This window comes from Puma concolor, chromosome B2, assembly GCF_028749965.1.
Source record: "Puma concolor isolate L17-30 chromosome B2, mPumCon1.1.hap2, whole genome shotgun sequence".
Taxonomy (NCBI): Eukaryota; Metazoa; Chordata; class Mammalia; order Carnivora; family Felidae; genus Puma; species Puma concolor.
In genome coordinates this window covers 119,437,595-119,455,462 of record NC_141671.1, presented here as the reverse complement: position 1 = coordinate 119,455,462, position 17,868 = coordinate 119,437,595, and the positions used below count along the sequence as shown (strand labels likewise).

Genomic DNA, 17,868 nt, shown 5'->3' with positions numbered 1-17,868 from the left:
GGGGCTCGAACTCACGGACCGCGAGATCGTGACCTGGCTGAAGTCGGACGCTTAACCGACTGCGCCACCCAGGCGCCCCGACCCATTCATTCTTTAGTAGGGTGTTCTTTAACCTCTATGCTTTTGGAGGTTTTCCAGACTTTTTCCTGTGGTTTATTTCAAGCTTCATAGCATTGTGGTCTGAAAGTATGCATGGTATGATCTCAATTCTTGTATACTTATGAAGGGCTGTTTCGTGACCCAGTATATGATCTATTTTGGAGAATGTTCCATGTGCACTTGAGAAGAAAGTATATTCTGTTGCTTTGGGATGCAGAGTTATAAATATCTGTCAAGTCCATCTGATCCAATGTATCATTCAGGGCCCTTGTTTCTTTATTGATCTTGTGTCTAGATGATCTATCCATTGTTGTAAGTGGAGTATTGAAGTCCCCTGCAATTACCACATTCTTATCAATAAGGTTGCTAATGTTTGTGATTAATTGTTTTATATATTGGGGGCTCCCGTATTTGGCGCATAGACATTTATAATTGTTAGCTCTTCCTTATGGATGGAACCTGTAATTACTATATAATGCCCTTCTTCATCTCTTGTTACAGCCTTTAATTTAAAGTCTAGTTTGTCTGATATAAGTATGGCTATTCCAGCTTTCTTTTGACTTCCAGTAGCATGACAGTTCTTCATCCCTCACTTTCTTTTTTTTTTTTTTTTTTTAAATTTTTTTGTTTTTCAACGTTTATTTATTTTTGGGACAGAGAGAGACAGAGCATGAACGGGGGAGGAGCAGAGAGAGACGGAGACACAGAATCGGAAACAGGCTCCAGGCTCTGAGCCATCAGCCCAGAGCCCGATGCGGGGCTCGAACTCACGGACCACAAGATCGTGACCTGGCTGAAGTCGGACACTTAACCGACTGCGCCACCCAGGCGCCCCTCTTCATCCCTCACTTTCAATCTGAAGGTGTCCTCAGGTCTAAAATGAGTCTCTTGTAGTCAGCAAATAGATGGGTCTTATTTGTTTATCATTTGGATACCCTATGTCTTTTGTTTGGAGCATTTAGTCCATTTACATTCAGTGTTATTATTGAAAGAGGGGTTTAGAGTCATGGTGATGTCTGTAGCTTTAATGCTTATAGTGACGTCTCTGGTACTTTGTGGTCCTTGCAACATTTCACTCACAGAGTCCCCCTTAGGATCTCTTGTAGGGCAGGTTTAGTGGTGATGAATTCCTTCAATTTTTGTTTGGGAAAATCTTTATCTCTCCTATTCTGAATGACAGACTTGCTGGATAAAGGATAAAGGCTGCATTTTTTTTTTTTTTTTTTCTGTTCATCACATTGAAGATTTCCTGCCATTCCTTTCTGGCCTGCCAAGTTTCAGTAGATAGATCTGTCACTAGTCTTATTGGTCTCCCTTTATATGTTTGAGTGTGTTTATCCCTAGCTGCTTTCAGAATTTTCTCTTTATCCTTGTATTTTGCCAGTTTCACTATGATATGTCATGCAGAAGACTGATTCAAGTTACGTCTAAAGGGAGTTCTCTGTGCTTCTTGGATTTAAATGCCTTTTCTTTCCCCAGATCAGGGAAGTTCTCAGCTATGATTTGTTCAATCTCTCTCTCTTTCCCTCTCTCTCTTTCCTCTCTCTCTTCCTCTTCTGGAATTCCTATTATATGGATATTGTTCCATTTCATTGCATCACTTAGCTCTCTAATTCTCCCCTCATACTCCTGGATTTTTTTAATCTCTCTTTTTCTCAGCTTCTTCTTTTTCCATAATTTCACTTCTAATTCCCCTATTCTCTCCTCTGCCTCTTCAATCCGACATGTGGTCGCCTCCATTTTATTTTGCACCTCATTTATAGCATTTTTTTAGCTCCTCATGAGTATTTCTTAGTCCGTTGATCTCTGTAGCAATAGATTCTCTGCTGTCCTGTATACTTTTTTCAAGCCCAGCGATTAATTTTATGACTATTATTCTAAATTCTTGTTCCATTATGTTGCTTAAATCGGTTTTGATCAATTCGTTAGCTGTCGCTACTTCCTGGAGTTTCTTTTGAGGAGAATTCTTCTGTTTCATCATTTTTAGTAGTTCCTGTGGTAGCTCCAAACTGCAGGGCACTTCCCCTGTGCTGTCTGGAGTAACTTGTGTTGGTGGGCAGGGCTGCAGTCAGACCCGATGTCTGCTCCCAGCCCACCGTTGGGGCCACAGTCAGACTGGTGTGTACTTTATCTTCCCCTCTCCCAGGGGCAGGACTCACTGTGGAGTGGTGTGGCCCCTGTCTGGGCTACTTGCACACTGACAGGCTTGTGGTGCTGCTTGGATGGGATCTGGTATATTAGATGGGGTGGATCCGCAAGGTGCGCAGAGGCGGAAGGGACAGGCTTAGCTAGCTTTGCCTATGGTGGTCCCCTGCAGGAGGGGCCCTGCAGCACTGGGAGGGAGGCAGACCTGTCAGAGGGATGGATCCACAGAAGCACAGTGTTGGGCGTTTGTGCAGTGCAAGTTCGGTGACGGGAACTGATTCCCTTTGGCATTTCGGCTGGGGGGGTTGGAGAGGGAAATGGTACTTGCCAGCGCCTTTGTTCCCCCACTGAGCTGAGCTCTGTCCTCCGGGGCTCAACAACTCTCCCTCCCGTTGTCCTCTAGCCCTTCTGCTCTCTGAGCAGAGCTGTTGACTTTTAACATTCCAGATGTTAAGTCCCGCTGGCTGTCAGAACTCACAGAGTCTGGCCCCTCTGCTTTTGTAAGCCCAACTCGGGGGCTCTGCCTTGCCCAGTGGGCTGCCCCACCCCCCTTCCCCCCCCCACCCCCCACCCCCCCCACCCCCCATCCCCCCCTCCCTCCCGTCAGTCCGTGTAGCACGCACCGCCTCTCAGCCCTTCCTACCCTCTTCTGTGTGCCTCTCATCTGCGCTTGGCTCCAGAGAGTCCGTTCTGCTAGACTTCCGGCGGTTTTCTGGGTTATTTAGGCAGATGTGGGTGGAATCTAAGGGATCAGCAGGACGACGTGAGCCCAGCATCCTCCTATGCCACCATCTTCTTCTATAGTTTGCTTTTTATTTTTTTAATGTTTATTTAATGTTTATTGTGTGTGTGTGTGTGTGTGTGTGTGTATGTGTGTGTGGGGGGGGGGGGGGAGAAAGGGCGGGGGAGGGGCAGAGAGAGAGGAAGAGAGAGAATCCCAAGCAGGCTCCATGCTGTGAGCATAGAGCCCAATGCAGGGCTCAATCTCACAAACCCTGAGATCATGACTGGAGCCGAAACCAAGAGTTGGATGCTTAATCAACTGAGCCACTCAGGCGCCCCAACTTGTTCTTTTTTAAGAAAAACTGCATGATGTGCAGGACAGTGACGCGGGGTTTTAATAAATCTTGTAGGGTGTCCTTATGTCCTAAAGTCCTCCAAACAGTTGCCAAGTAAATCAATCAATCAACAAACTTCCGGGTGTTCAATTACTAACACTATATTTATAATTCATTTCTATCTTAAAACCTTTTCTTTTCCCCCTTATTGGGTATACATGTACTTCATAGCTTTCAAAGTCATGAAGTCGTTTTGTGTGTTAGCTTTCCTTGGCTTAGAAGTGAAATGGAATCGGAAGTTATGCAGAAACTACTGACAGCCAAATGCTAAGAATATCTAGTTAGGTTTCTTTGGGTTTCTTTTATGGCATTTACTGTTTGCTTCTTACTGCACCTGACGCATGATGACTTATTGAACAAATACTAATCATTTTTATAGGCTTTTGCACAGATGTTTCTCTCATGGTGCAAAACTGAGCAAAACAGCCAAAGTCGAAGAAAAATGTTGACAGTTAATTGCATTCTGTATATAATGCAATTACCGCCATCAGCAGGTGGCAAATGCACTAATAATGTGAAGTTTTACAAGTCAGCTGTGCAATTGGAAGTACAGGGCAAAGTTGCTGCCATTTCTCTGCTGGTTGACTGAGCCACACGACTGAATGCCAAGCAAAGAGACTGTTCAAGTTACCTAGAGAAGCATCATTTCCAAAGCCAATTTGTTCACAATGGAACTGAAAACAGGGATGAGTGGAATTTGATATGAAGAAAACCCTAACATCTAGCCATAGCACTGTCCAGCAGAAATACCGTAGGGACCACATATGTAATTTAAAATTTTCTAGTAGCCACGTCAAAAAAAAAAAAAAAAAGTAAAAAGAAGCGGATGGAATTGTTATACTAGTATATTTTATGTAATGCAATGTATCCACAGATTTATCATTTCAACATATAATCATAGTGAAAACTTGTTAATGAGATGTTTACTTATTTTTGTAGACGAAGTCTTTGAAAGTCAGTGTTTCAAAGCATACATTTCAGTGTGGACTAGCCACATTTCAAGTGCTCAGTAGCCTCTTGGGGCCACCAGACTGGAACACTCAGGCAAACACACCCTTACAGGAATTGGAAGGTGAGGTGACACTCTATAGGGAACACCATAGCTACCGGGGAACATGACCACCTATTTGCTAATGATGTTCAGAGCTACAGCCCCAAATCTTAGGTATAGCACCTTTACATAGTGCCTTTAAGTCGATTTTTTAAAAAATCTCTTTTAATGTTTATTTATTTTTGAGAGACAGACAGAGTGCAAACAGGGGAGGGGTAGAGAGAGAGGTGGGGGAGACACAGTCTGAAGCAGGCTTCAGGCTCTGAACTGTCAGCACAGAGCTGGACGCGGGGCTCAAACCCTGGACAGGGGAGATCATGACCTGAGCCAAAGTTGGACGCTTAACCGGCTGAGCCACCCAGGCGCCCCTAAAGTAGATTTTTTAATGATGTACTTACAAGAATTATTAAGTTTATATAACAAGATACTTTCTTTGTAAACCTACTCAGATTGCAGGATGCAGAACAAAATTATGTTTAGTAAAAGTTGAAGTGAGTTTTTATGCATCTCTGGACGGAAAGAGTTAAAATTACATCTTAAAGCACTCTGTCTTACTACTTCAAAAGCAGTCTCAAGTTTCCATCCATAGCTAACTTAGAAATACTGTCCTTGGGGCACCTTGGGTGGCTCAGTCGGTTGAGCTTCTGACTTTGGCTCAGGTCAAAATTGCATGGTTCCTGAGTTCGGCCTCACGTCGGCTGATTGCTGTCAGCACAGAGCCCACTTCGGATCCTCTGCCTCCCTCTATCTCTGCCTCTCCCTTGCTTGCACTCTCTCTCTCAAAAATAAATAAAACACTAAGAGAGAAGAAAAGAAATCCTGTCCTTATTTCCGTTCCAGGTGTCAGCTTAGGTAAATGAGCTCTTTGCTATTCTTCCCAACTCCCTAGGAGCTGTAGGGCTGTAGGTGACTGTGGCTGGTATTGGAGTGGAGTTGCCGGGACTGGTGTGGCAAAGGAGGTGTGGCACAAGTTCATTATCCAATTTGTTTGGAGCCAACTCATGTTCTGGTCAATTTACTCTGATTCTGCTGAAGTCACAAGTCCAACACATGACCGCTACGCTTCCCTTCAATGTATTGCTTGGCCAGGTGCGATCCGTTCCCTGCTTCGTGACTTTCCATTAACTTCCTGAGCACGTCCCCCCGCCCCCCACTATCTCTGCCTGCCGAGACAGACACCTAGCAGCCAATTCCTCGGCTGCTGTTCTGGACGATCCAGACTTTTCTCATTCACTGGTTCCCTCTTGCCAATGTGGACTGCCAAGGAAACCAGCCTGTTAGTACAAGGCCATCCATCTTTTCAGAGATGTAGGGGCTACACTAAGACAGGACCCCTGGCACCTGGCCATCCACGTGCTTGAGAAAGTCACTTCCCCTTTGATAGCCCCAGTTTGCTGTGAAGCTAGCCCCAGTTTGCTCATCAGTGAAGTGAGAAGCACGGGGCAGATGATTTCTAGGTTCCTTCCGGCTCAAACAATACATCATCATTAAAAGGTGAAATTTTAAATTCCGATACAGCCCGCTCTTCCTTTGAATAAGGTACTCCAGTCTAGGATATGCCCTCCCAACATTATGTTAGCCCAATCAGGTAGGAGCTTTCTAGAAACTCTACTTTCTGTAACATTTCATGGATCGGGTGCGGGTGTTAGGGGAACACAGGACATTATGTGTATACTTGTCTGTAAATGTTGATATTAGCAGGGGCGCCTGGGTGGCTCAGTTGGTTGAGCATCCAACTTTGGCTCAGGTCATGATCTGGTGGTTTGTGACTTTGAGCCCCATGTCGGACTCTGTGCTAACAGCTCAGAGCCCAGAACCTGCTTCAGATTCTGTGTCTCCTTCTCTCTCTGCCCGTCTGACTTGTGCTCTGTCTCTCTCTGTCTCTCAAAAATAAATGTAAAAAAAAATTTCTTTAATGTCGATATTAGCAATTATAGAACTTCTACATTTGAATAAAAAGAAAGCTGTTTATAGAGTTAAAATTTTTTCCTGTGCTTTTTAAAAATGAGGATTCTTTCTATTTAAAAACTTGTCATCATAGGCATTTGAGACTTACAGAAGAATATGCACAGCATTATGTATAATTTATGAGAGAAAATAAACACCACGAGGCCAAGGTTCCGCTTTAAAATTGGAACACTGTCTATACACCTTCGTATCTGCCTTTCTCTCCTCTCCCACCACTCACTTTTCTCACCCCACTGCCCTGTACTTTGAATGTTATCATTCGCCTGTTTTTGAAATCTATGTTTTGTATATGATGCCACATATGCAAGGTATCTTATGTTATTTAGTTTTGCTTCTTTTTGCAGTTTACACAATGATACGGAAACAGTATATCATCCACAACTTCTCTCTCACTCAATATATTATTGTCTCTGGGATTCATCCAAGCGCAGTTTACTTGTATAGTTCATTCTTTTTATATTGGCCTAAAAATCTACTATGATAGCAAAATACAATTTATTTGGCTATTCTTTTTTTTAAACGCTTATTTATTTTGAGAGAGAGAGAGAGAGATCGAGAGAAAAGAGAATGAACACAAGTTGGGGAGGGCAGAGAGAGAGGGAGAGAGAATCCCAAGAAGATTCCCCAGTGTCAGAGCAGAGCTCAACGAGGGGCTCGAATATTATCAATGCCAATAATTATATGTACATCATTCTGAGTTTTCTCTAAAATGGTCAAATCGCATCATCTATGAATGACAATTTTGTTTCTATCTTTCCAATTTCTACGCCTTTTGTTTCTCTTTCTTACTGTACTATTCTGGCTAGGATCTCTAGTAAAAGGCTGATAAAGAGTAGAGTAGAGCATCTTTATCTACTTTCTGATTTTTAGGAAAATTCTTTTAACATTTCATTAAAAATGTGAGCCCTTGGGGCGCCTGGGTGGCTCAGTCGGTTGAGCGTCGGACTTTGGCTCAGGTCACGATCTCGTGGTCCGTGAGTTCGAGCCCCGCGTCCGGCTCTGGGCTGATGGCTCAGAGCCTGGAGCCTGCTTCCGATTCTGTGTCTCCCTCTCTCTCTGCCCCTCCCCCGTTCATGCTCTGTCTCTCTCTGTCCCAAAAATAAATAAACGTTGAAAAAAAAATTTTTTTTTAAATATCTCTTATTTCGATGAAAGGTTTCTTTAATTTTAAAGGGGTGTTGAATTTTATACAGACATTTTTCTGCATTGTTTGAAAAGTGGTCATTTAAAAAACCTTAATGGGTTAATGCAGTATATGATATTTACACATATTTATATAATCCAAGTTAATTATAGCACTGTCAATAGGCCACATTTCTCAAAACCTATTTCTTTTTGGTCCAAATCTTTCTATCACAGTGGTCCTAAAATTCAGATTTCACTATGAAAAGTATGTGAAATGTAACGGATAAGTCAATCATACCTCCTTTTAGTTTACACAGTCCCTTAGTAATGTCAGACGATTGTACTTCTGGAAATAAACTGAAGTGAGTTGTTTCCTGTTCCCAATATTCATAATTTTGTTCATGGATGAAACTGACTTACAGTTTTCCTCTTATAGTGATTTTTTTTCAGGTTTGGGGATTCATAGAATGGGTTGGAATCCTTCATAGAATTCCTTTTGTTTCCCCCCAAATTCCTGAAAAAAATTGCATAAATTTGGAACACTCTGTTTTGAAAGTTTAGCAGAATTTGTCTATAAAACCTTCAGGTCTTGGCAAATTCTTTGTGGAAAGACTTATGTTTTCCAGTTAAATTTATGTAACACTATAGGAATTTCTTTTTGGTAAATTATACTTATCTAGAGGTTTATTCACATGGTTTATCTTGCAAATCATCCTCTGTTCATAGAAAGTGGGTCTACCTAAAGATTTCCTAATGTTCTTGGAAGAGCCTTTATGTAGATACATTTTAGGTGATTTTTTTGTTGTTTTCATTTTTACAGGTGACATCTGCTCACATTCTGGTCAGCTAGACAGTTTATCAACTTGTTAATTCAAATGCAGTTCAGCCAACTGTCACTTCAACAAATTTTTCTAGAAACACTTTTTGGCTCCTCAAACTGTCTTAGACTTTTTTTTTTTTTAATTTTTTTTTTAACATTTATTTATTTTTAAGACAGAGAGAGACAGAGCATGAACGGGGGAGGGGCAGAGAGAGAGGGAGACACAGAATCGGAAACAGGCTCCAGGCTCTGAGCCATCAGCCCAGAGCCGGACGCGGGGCTCGAACTCACGGACCGCGAGATCGTGACCTGAGACGAAGTCGGACGCTCAACCCACTGAGCCACCCAGGCGCCCCTGTCTTAGACTTTTAATAAGGATATGTGGGGTACTTCTTAGCCACCCCACCCCACCCAATATACTCAAATTTATAGTAAATATAATTGATAGTTTGATGATTTAGCATCACAAAATACCTACTGTTATTATTTTGAATTTGGATTTTATGGCATGGTGGTGCAGCTATAAAAAGGCATTTAAAAACAAAAAAAATACATGGGGCGCCTGGGTGGCTCAGTCAGTTAAGCGTCCGACTTCGGCTCAGGTCACAGTCTCGCGGTCCGCGAGTTCGAGCCCCGTGTCGGGCTCTGGGCTGATGGCTCAGAGCCTGGAGCCTGCTTCCAATTCTGTGTTTCCCTCTCTCTCTGCCCCTCCCCCGTTCATGCTGTGTATCTCTCTGTCTCAAAAATAAATAAACGTTAAGAAAAAAAAAATTAAAAAAAAAAACAAAAATACAAACAACAGCAACAACAAAACCTTAATTTAAAATCTGTTTTTCTTTTAATATTTTGTCTTCTGAAATTTATATGAGTAGAAATAAAAAAAAAATTCCTGTTAAGTGTGAACCTTCTGGATAATCTAGGTTTCCACGTAAAGGCTATGTAGAAAATGAAGTTAACTCTTAGATCTGTCAAGAGAACAGATTATAGTCCCATAAGTAATGAACTATCTGATTTGTTAAAGACTGTCCACTTGTTAACCACATTCAAGGCCACATGTAACCACAAGTGGTAACACTCACCTTAGGAGTGCATTAAGAGTGTGCAATAACAGCCTATAATTCTGAAGTGTTAAACTGCCACTTGAAAAATGGAGCATATTGATATTTTGAAAATATTTTGCAGGAAGAAACTGTTTGTTTAGATTCTGAGGCAGATGAACATATTAACTGGTTCCAGCAAGAATATATGAAGACAGAAAAGGACTGGGGAGAAATCGATAAGAGAATGAGCCGGACTTTGGAAATAAGAAGAAAGTTGATTAGCAGCAGAACACCTCTGAAGGACATTCTTAAAATGTTTCCTTTCTTAAAGTGCCCTTATCAGGTATCTTTATTTGCTTATAACACCTTCTGATTTTAATGTCCAAATTGATTTTTCTCTTTTCTTTTGGAGTGTAACAGAACTATGTAGCAAGATGGTGGGTGTGAATCTTGGTAGGGTGTGTAAGGCTCCACAGGCTACAACTAGGACCATTACAACTAGGTAAGAATTTCTGGAACATGCACTGCCTGCCTTCAGCTTCAAAGATCTCTCTGTCATTACACATATTGTGGAGGCTGGGAGACCACTACTTAGGGCTATTTTGACAGTGTGAAACATTTTCCCTTTGCACTTATTTATTTATTTAAAAAAAAATCTTAATGCATTTTATTTTTTAATGGTTTCAGGAATAAAATTTAGAGATTCATCACTTACATATAACACCCTTTGCATGCAGTTAGACAATCAAGAAAGTTTACTAAGGAACTGTTAATATGCAGCTTTGCCCAATATCTATTTCCTTTATGATTCCCAATAATTTCATAAAATGGTTTTAAAATACATAAAGTTTAATAGGTAACTCCAATAACCTTCCATTTAGTTTACCTAAGGTGGCCATTAAAGGGTCCTATTACAATTTTAGTGTAATTTTATCTGTAGTACATAATGAAAGATTCACCCAAGATTTTAGCCAGTATTATTTAAGAGTAATAGCCAGGAGGCTTTGGCTATTAGAAGAGTATGCCAGATTGACAACCTGCATATTGTTTTAAATCAAAACCATTTCCAACTGAGAGCCTATAAACTTCTTAAATGTAAGCAGCATATTTTAAACATCTTCGTATGAGTTCTCCAAGTGCCCAGCAGAACAGTCTCCATGCAATACAAATGAAAAGTTGATTTTTTTGAATGCTGTGTGAATTAGTGGATGATTGGTGTCTCGGTCTGTTTGGGTTGCTATAACAAAACACCGTAGACTAGATGGCTTATGAACAGCAGAAATTTACTCCCCATTGTCCTGCAGGTGGGGTGATCCAAGATGAAGGCTCTGGTAGATTTGGTGTCTGATGAGACCCTGCTTTCTGGTTCATGGATGGCATTCTCTAGCTTCTCTAACTTCACGTGGCTGAAGGGGCAATCTGGCTCTCTGGGGTCTCTTCTGTAAGGATGGGAATCACATTCATGAAGGCTGCATCCTCCTAACCAGGCCCTTCTCAAAGGCCTCACCTCTTAATACCATCACACTGAGCATTAGGTTTAACATAAGAATTTGTGGGGTGGGGGATAAATATTCAGTCCGTAGCAGTTGGTAAGGCTGCTGTGGACGCTGGAGTTGCAGCCTTACGGGCCTTCACTGGAGTGCAGCCTGCGCAGGTTTGTGATTAAAATACCTAAGCTATGGTTCAGCATCCTTTCAAAGAACGATAGATGAGAGTGAGTCTGAGTGGGGAGTGGACAGTGGATTTTAGACCTGAGACGGTCTCTCATGCTTTGTCTTAAGTCTCTTTTTCTCCCAACCCTTCAGGCACTTCACCCTTTATATCCAAAATATGGATTGGGATATGGTTTTTGTAATGACTGTACTACTTAATGAATAAAGTTGACTATTTTTTCAAACAAAAGAGTTGAACAGGGGGCGCCTGGGGGGCTGAGTCGGTTAAGCATCTGATGTCAGCTTAGGTCATGATCTCATGGTTCATGGGTTTGAGCCCCGTGTAGGGCTCTGCGCTGACAGCTCAGAGCCTGGAGACTGCTTCAGATTCTACGTCTCCCTCTCTCTCTCTGCCCCTCCCCTGCTCGCACTCTGTCTCTCTCGCTCAAAAATAAATATTAAAAAAAAAAAAAAAGAGTTGAACATTTTAGCTTTCTTCAGGGAGTACCTCCCAAACTAAGCCTTGTGTGGCCAGCTGGGATTTACAAAATTTGTAAAACCCTTGCTCTGCTTCCTAAAATAAAAGCAAACTTAACCTTACTTACAAATACCCAGTTAATGAAAAGTCCCTATAGCCAGACAGCTGCTCCTGCTCCAAACTATTCCCACCACTTGTTGCTACTGATACTACCATTGTGTAGTGCTATGAGCTTAGGGAGCTTATGGCACAGGTATGGCTGAAGAGAAGTGGCCAGTGTAGGACACTGGACCAAGGAGTTTACATGGACCCTTCATCACCATCTGCACTCATCAATCTCCTCTTTCAAGAGAAAGTGGGATGCTAGTTAGACACTAAGATTTCAGCCCTTGGTCTGCTCATTGCTACAGAGGTATTATGGCTCTAAAATTTCTCACTGAACAAAGTGAGGATATATACCTTTGCAAAAATGTGTGCGTGTGCACACACACACACATACACACATCTGCATCTGCTTATGTATCTATACATAAGTATTAAACACCATGAGTTCACATTTATGCCTTCAATTCCAACCCAAACCACAGGGCTTATTCTAACCTACCCTCTTTCCATACATTCTAACTCTCTTCCACAGTGAGAAACCTGACACCTATTACCCTCAATGTATTTACTTATTTCTATTGATCAGTCTTCAAGTTCATGAACCTTTTCTTTGCATTTTCCAGTATGCATTTCCTTAACCAGTGATGTTTCCATTTCAGTAAATGTTATTTTCAGTTCTGAATTTCAATTTGGTTCTTTTTTGATTTATATCCCATTTCTCTGCTGAGATGCTCCACGCCATGATATGAAATTCGCTGGTCTTACCATGTTCCCCACCATCCTAGCTTAGTGCTCCACCGAGGGCTGGCTGGTAACAGACCCTAATGGGCATTCCAGTTTTCTGATAACTACTTCTGGGCCAAATTTTTGGGCAACTGATGATCTACCAAAATGTTCAAGAAATGAACATTTGTGGGTAGTATGTAACTATTCTTTACAGAGTTTTAGGGAGAGTGATGATTACATTAATTCCTACTAGTGTGAATGATGATAAATGGTCTTATAATGCCACTCTGTCAAAAAAAAAAAAAAAAGCGGGGAGGTGGCAGCGGTGGTGGAATTCTCAGAGGGAGAGTACTTAGGCAGTGGCAGGAAAAGGTGATGTTGAGTAAAGGGGTTTCCATATAGGTAAACTGGTTTTGCTGTCACTTTGTAGTCAGATCTCCTACACTTACTATTCACCACTTACTCTTGTTTCTAAAGCTCTTCCCTTTCCCTTTAGAATGCTATGGTTAGGTATTTTTTGAAGGTTTGCTTCCTAAAATCTAACAATTTTCTTATTTTGCCTCTTGTTGGGTACTGCCTAAAGAAAGACCCTAGAATCTTAGCTGATCAAATAGCCAAAATATGCATACAGAAGTTGGAGCCCTCATTTAGTTGAGCCTGCATGCAAAGTTTTAATTCTATGGGCATAGAAATTTGCCATATCCATTATTTATCTTTTCCTATTTACTTCAGCCTTGCTTTCTTTTTTCCTCCTGTCATTACGTCTTTATTTCTCCACTAAAGCTACTCATATATCTTGTATAGATTTTAAACTAGCACTCAAAGTTCAATAAAATCCTAACGAGTTATTTACTTCCTTACAGTCAGTACATTAGCTTTTCTTGTGGTCTTCTTCTTCTTTTTTCTAGATGTTCAGAGAATTCCAGCTTCTTACAAGAACAGATATTTATAAGAAAACAAGGCACATTTTGGAATCCTATTCGGAAAATATACTGACTTCTTTTTCAGTGGTGCACAATCCAATCAATATTGCATTGCAAGAAAAACTGAAACAGCACACAGATGAAGACATGTTGAAACGTTAGTAAACCTGGGGGTGGGGCAATCTAGTCAGTTACCTGTTTAATTCAGGATAGAGAAGCTCTGTTTTGGAAATAAGTAATTCAGTGAAACAACACACAGGATAGAAAAAAGAACTTCTCAAATAGGAGGAGCCTAGGTACAGAATTAAAAGTACACTTGAGGGGCGCCTGGGTAGCTCAGTCGGTTAAGCATCTGACTTTAGTTCAGGTCATGATCTCGCGGTCCATGGGTTTGAGCCCTGCATCGGACTCTGTGCTGACAGCTCAGAGCCTGGAGGCTGCTTTGGATTCTAGGTCTCCCTCTCTCTCTGCCCCTCCCCCACTCATGCTCTGTCTCTTTCTCTCTCAAAAATGAATAAACATTAAAAAATAATTTTTAGGGGCGCCTGGGTGGCGCAGTCGGTTAAGCGTCCGACTTCAGCCAGGTCACGATCTCACGGTCCATGAGTTCGAGCCCCGCGTCAGGCTCTGGGCTGATGGCTCGGAGCCTGGAGCCTGTTTCCAATTCTGTGTCTCCCTCTCTCTCTGCCCCTCCCCCGTTCGTGCTCTGTCTCTGTCTGTCCCATAAATAAATAAAAACGTTGAAAAAAAAAATTAAAAAAAAATATTTTTTAAAAAAAGTACACTTGATTTGGTAAAATCCTATTTAGGGAACCAGTAACCTGTTAATTTCATAATACAATCACAAGGTAAAGCATGCTAAAATCTTCCTGGGTGATGGACAGAGAGTACAGGACTCTGATCTTCTCCTGGCCATGATCTGGAGAGCGGGAAATGAGACGTAGATGTTTATTCGAAAAGGATGTTGGTTAAATGCTTGTGAAACACTGGTTCAAGAAGACTGGTTTGTTCTCTGTAGAAGCAAATGATTAAAAAAAAAAATCCACATTTTAAGACTGGCTTTGCTTATAATTGGCAAAAGCTTATTTTTACTTGGACTTTAAGCATGTTTACTTTGGCAGATATGAAGATGACAGCCACATGTTTGCTCCTACCAGATGTTTTTGGGGACGATCCCAGTCTTTTTGTCATCGTGAATGAGAAGGTATGTAGTATGTCAATGATTGGGCTTGACAGTTCAGGTCTTCATGTGATCATTTATTCGAATGCAGGGTGGTGGCCCCTTTTAAAGTATGGTTTTGTCATATTTACCAATACGCTGCACAGCAACAAGCTCATTTATTGTAACACCACGGTTAAATTGAGGCACCTTTATGACTTAGCGATTTTCCATATCACAGAGTGGTGACTCCATTATCTATTTTTTTTCAGGTGCAAGTGTCCACACCCGTGTTAGAAGTCAAGAACCCTTTCAACACTGATGTCTGTGAATTTTCTTTGTATTTAGAAAAAGAGAAGCTCACGAAGGTGGATGACTGTGTTACGGCCTTGGCTGCTCTCATAGCTGCCTTCCATGTATTTGGAGTTGAGTGTCCAAGAGGACTGTCCCAAACCCTCAACTTCCTAGAGACGTTGATTTTTGACATGCACAGTCCCCATTTTCCTTCTATGAAAGAAAAGGAAAAGGAAATAGCGTTTCGACACCCACTTACCTAATGTGAGGCCAAATATTGCATCAGAATTGATTTCTAGGGAAACCTAAAACTTTGCAAAAAATTGTTTTGACTTAGGGTTATGGTAGAGGTAGGTATTATCTTGTGTCAAAGGATGCAAATGAATTTCAGTACCTTCTTTCTATATAGTTAGACACTTGAAATTCTTTGTGAAATTCTGTAATAAAATACTATTTAAGAGCGGTTTCTTTTGATTCGAGTTCTAAGAAATTCCATAGCCCAAGCTACACTTTTTTTTTTTTAATTTTTTTTTAACGTTTATTTATTCTTGAGACAGAGACAGAGCATGAACAGGGGAGGGTCAGAGAGAGAGGGAGACACAGAATCTGAAACAGGCCCCAGGCTCTGAGCTGTCAGCACAGAGCCTGACGCGGGGCTCGAACTCACAGACTGTGAGATCATGACCCGAGCTGAAGTCGGACGCTCGGGGCGCCTGGGTGGCGCAGTCGGTTAAGCGTCCGACTTCAGCCAGGTCACGATCTCACGGTCCGTGAGTTCGAGCCCCGCGTCAGGCTCTGGGCTGATGGCTCAGAGCCTGGAGCCTGTTTCCGATTCTGTGTCTCCCTCTCTCTCTGCCCCTCCCCCGTTCATGCTCTGTCTCTCTCTGTCCCAAAAATAAATAAAACGTTGAAGTCGGACGCTCAACCGACTGAGCCACCCAGGCGCCCCCCCGAAGCTACACTTTCAAGGGGGCATTAGTTTTTGAAAGGCCCTACGTTTCAGATACACTCAAGTCCTTCAGATTAGGGTATGACATCTTACCCTTCGCTCAGTGTGCCCAACTTTGGAAGACTTAATGCTCAGGAGCTGTACATTTGTGGCCCGTGGGCGCATACTCCCCACTTCTTTCCCCCTGCTGACCTGCCTGGCTCCAGGCATTTTGGTTTCCTTCGACCACGTGTGTTGAGAACCAAGGCTCTTCTTACTGCTTGCTGAGCTCACTGGCACGGGTCCTGATCACCTGTGACCTGTGTAGCCTTCCACTGCTCCCCTCTCTTGACATGTAGTGATGGCCCTGTTCTGGTCTCCTCAAAGTTTCTCCTTTTCTCTGGCTTTGACCTCTGGTGTTGGTGTCTGTCCTGGCTGCCGCTCAGGTTTGTCTGGGTCTATAATATGGACCTGGCCTTTCTCCGCCAGGACCTCTTGGGCACCAGTTTCTGGACTCGCTCTCCTGCCCGTCTCAGAAGTCCAGGTCCTGGTTCCTCATCCATCCAGCCCAGAGTCCCATGTTATAATTCCATTTGTTCTGTTCCTAAAGATGGTGCATAAGTAAGTACTTCTTAGGTCTGGCAAGACTTGCTGTACTCTTTTCAAGTACTTTATAAGGAAAAATGATAACACTACTGTTTCAAGGTGCCTGCCCCTTGACTATCATTACCACAGTATCATCATAACCTATCAGTTTTGACAGAACAGATTGATTCAGAGACTGAAGAGATCTAAGTGTGCTAATACTTGGCAATGTGATGAGCATTTCTGGGGTTACTTCATCAAATTATTTTTTTTAAAGCTTAAGAAGGGGTTTGTATGAATTACTCAAAAAATATTTTTATGACCTACATCTCTGGAAATACATTTATTCTGCAAATATTTATTCTAATATCTTTTTCTGTATAAGTTCTATTTATTACAATGCTTAAGTCAGTGAGACAGAAGATGAAATTTCAATCAGCTGCTCCCCTTTACGATGACTGTTGACTAACTGCTTCCATGAGACTGGACAGGCAGAGGACCAATTTGATAGATGTCATTTTCACATAAACTAATCCCTATTCCATGGTTTCCACTTATTCCATTTCACTGGAATGTGCCTTTAGTTCCTTACGAACTTTATTTCCCTAAACCTCCCCCCCCCACCTTTTTTAGTTTCACAAGCTGTCTTATTCTTCCTCTCCCAAATGAATTTACCAAATTCTTAAAGATTCCTTTCCTTAGGAGCACACAGTGTCTGTGGCTAAAGGTCAATGAAAACTTCTCTTTGTCTCCACAGGCTGGGGAAGACAGGTAGGGGGTGGAGCCACAGGAACACTGCAGTGAGGTCTGACAGACATGAGCTGACCATGAGGGCAAATCCACATTAAGCTTTATTGTCTGTTTCATTGGTACATCGATCCCCAGTGCCCAGCATGACCTTGCCACTTGGTAAATTTTCATATTGCTTCACTAACACAACCCTATTTTCTTTGGAGCCTGGGTCTACTGAATCTAGAAGTTGCAAAATGGCAGCCCGTGGTCATATTTCAACCTGCAGACGGGTCTCATTTGGTTTACACAGTGAAATTTTTTAATGTCCTTAGATGGGAAGGCCCTATCAATTTCTACATTCCCTATCCCTTTGTTTGCTTTAGCCCAAGCCTGTGTCTCTCACTTCAGGGACCTCCCTGTCATCATGGTCCTATTTCCTGTGTGAAACCTTAGACTACATCCCAGGGAAGGAATGGTGAAAAGGTTTCCCCTACTTGAGGTACACTGTTCCACCTAAGGATGCTTAGAAGCCTTGCCTCTAACATATAAAACCTGCTGCTTAGAATGAATATTTTAAATAACACTTAAAATTCTCTTTGTTAAAACATGCTTTAAATGAGAAAGAAAAAAATCCCCAATAGGTGTGAAACCTACTTAACCAAACAACTTATTTACTTAGGTACTTATTTATTGTCATTCTTTGCATCATCTGGGACATAACTTGACAACTTTGAATCCTGCAAATACATCCCCCATAGCTTTGTAATGCCCAAATCTTTGACACTGTTCCTGCTCTCATGTGTCAGACAAGCTTTCTAAAAAAAAAAATAAAAAAAAAAAAAAAAAATCATACATGTGTAAAAAAAGTATCTGCAATTAAGATTTTATTTCATTCGTGTCAGATATAACAAGTGCAACTT

General features: G+C 41.7%; 1 protein-coding gene across 2 annotated transcripts in view; it reads left to right on the top strand.

The window, feature by feature from the left end:
- SAMD3 (sterile alpha motif domain containing 3) overlaps window positions 1-15,167 on the top strand; it is a 58,241-nt gene extending 43,074 nt beyond the window's left edge. For both annotated transcript variants that reach the window (XM_086707820.1, XM_086707821.1), the window contains 4 exons: window positions 9,509-9,709; window positions 13,236-13,407; window positions 14,372-14,454; window positions 14,682-15,167. In XM_086707820.1, the coding sequence (XP_086563946.1) occupies window positions 9,509-9,709; window positions 13,236-13,407; window positions 14,372-14,454; window positions 14,682-14,966 (741 nt within the window). In that variant the 3' untranslated portion in view covers window positions 14,967-15,167. The remainder of the gene's footprint in view (window positions 1-9,508; window positions 9,710-13,235; window positions 13,408-14,371; window positions 14,455-14,681) is intronic.
- Window positions 15,168-17,868: the final 2,701 nt, after the last annotated feature.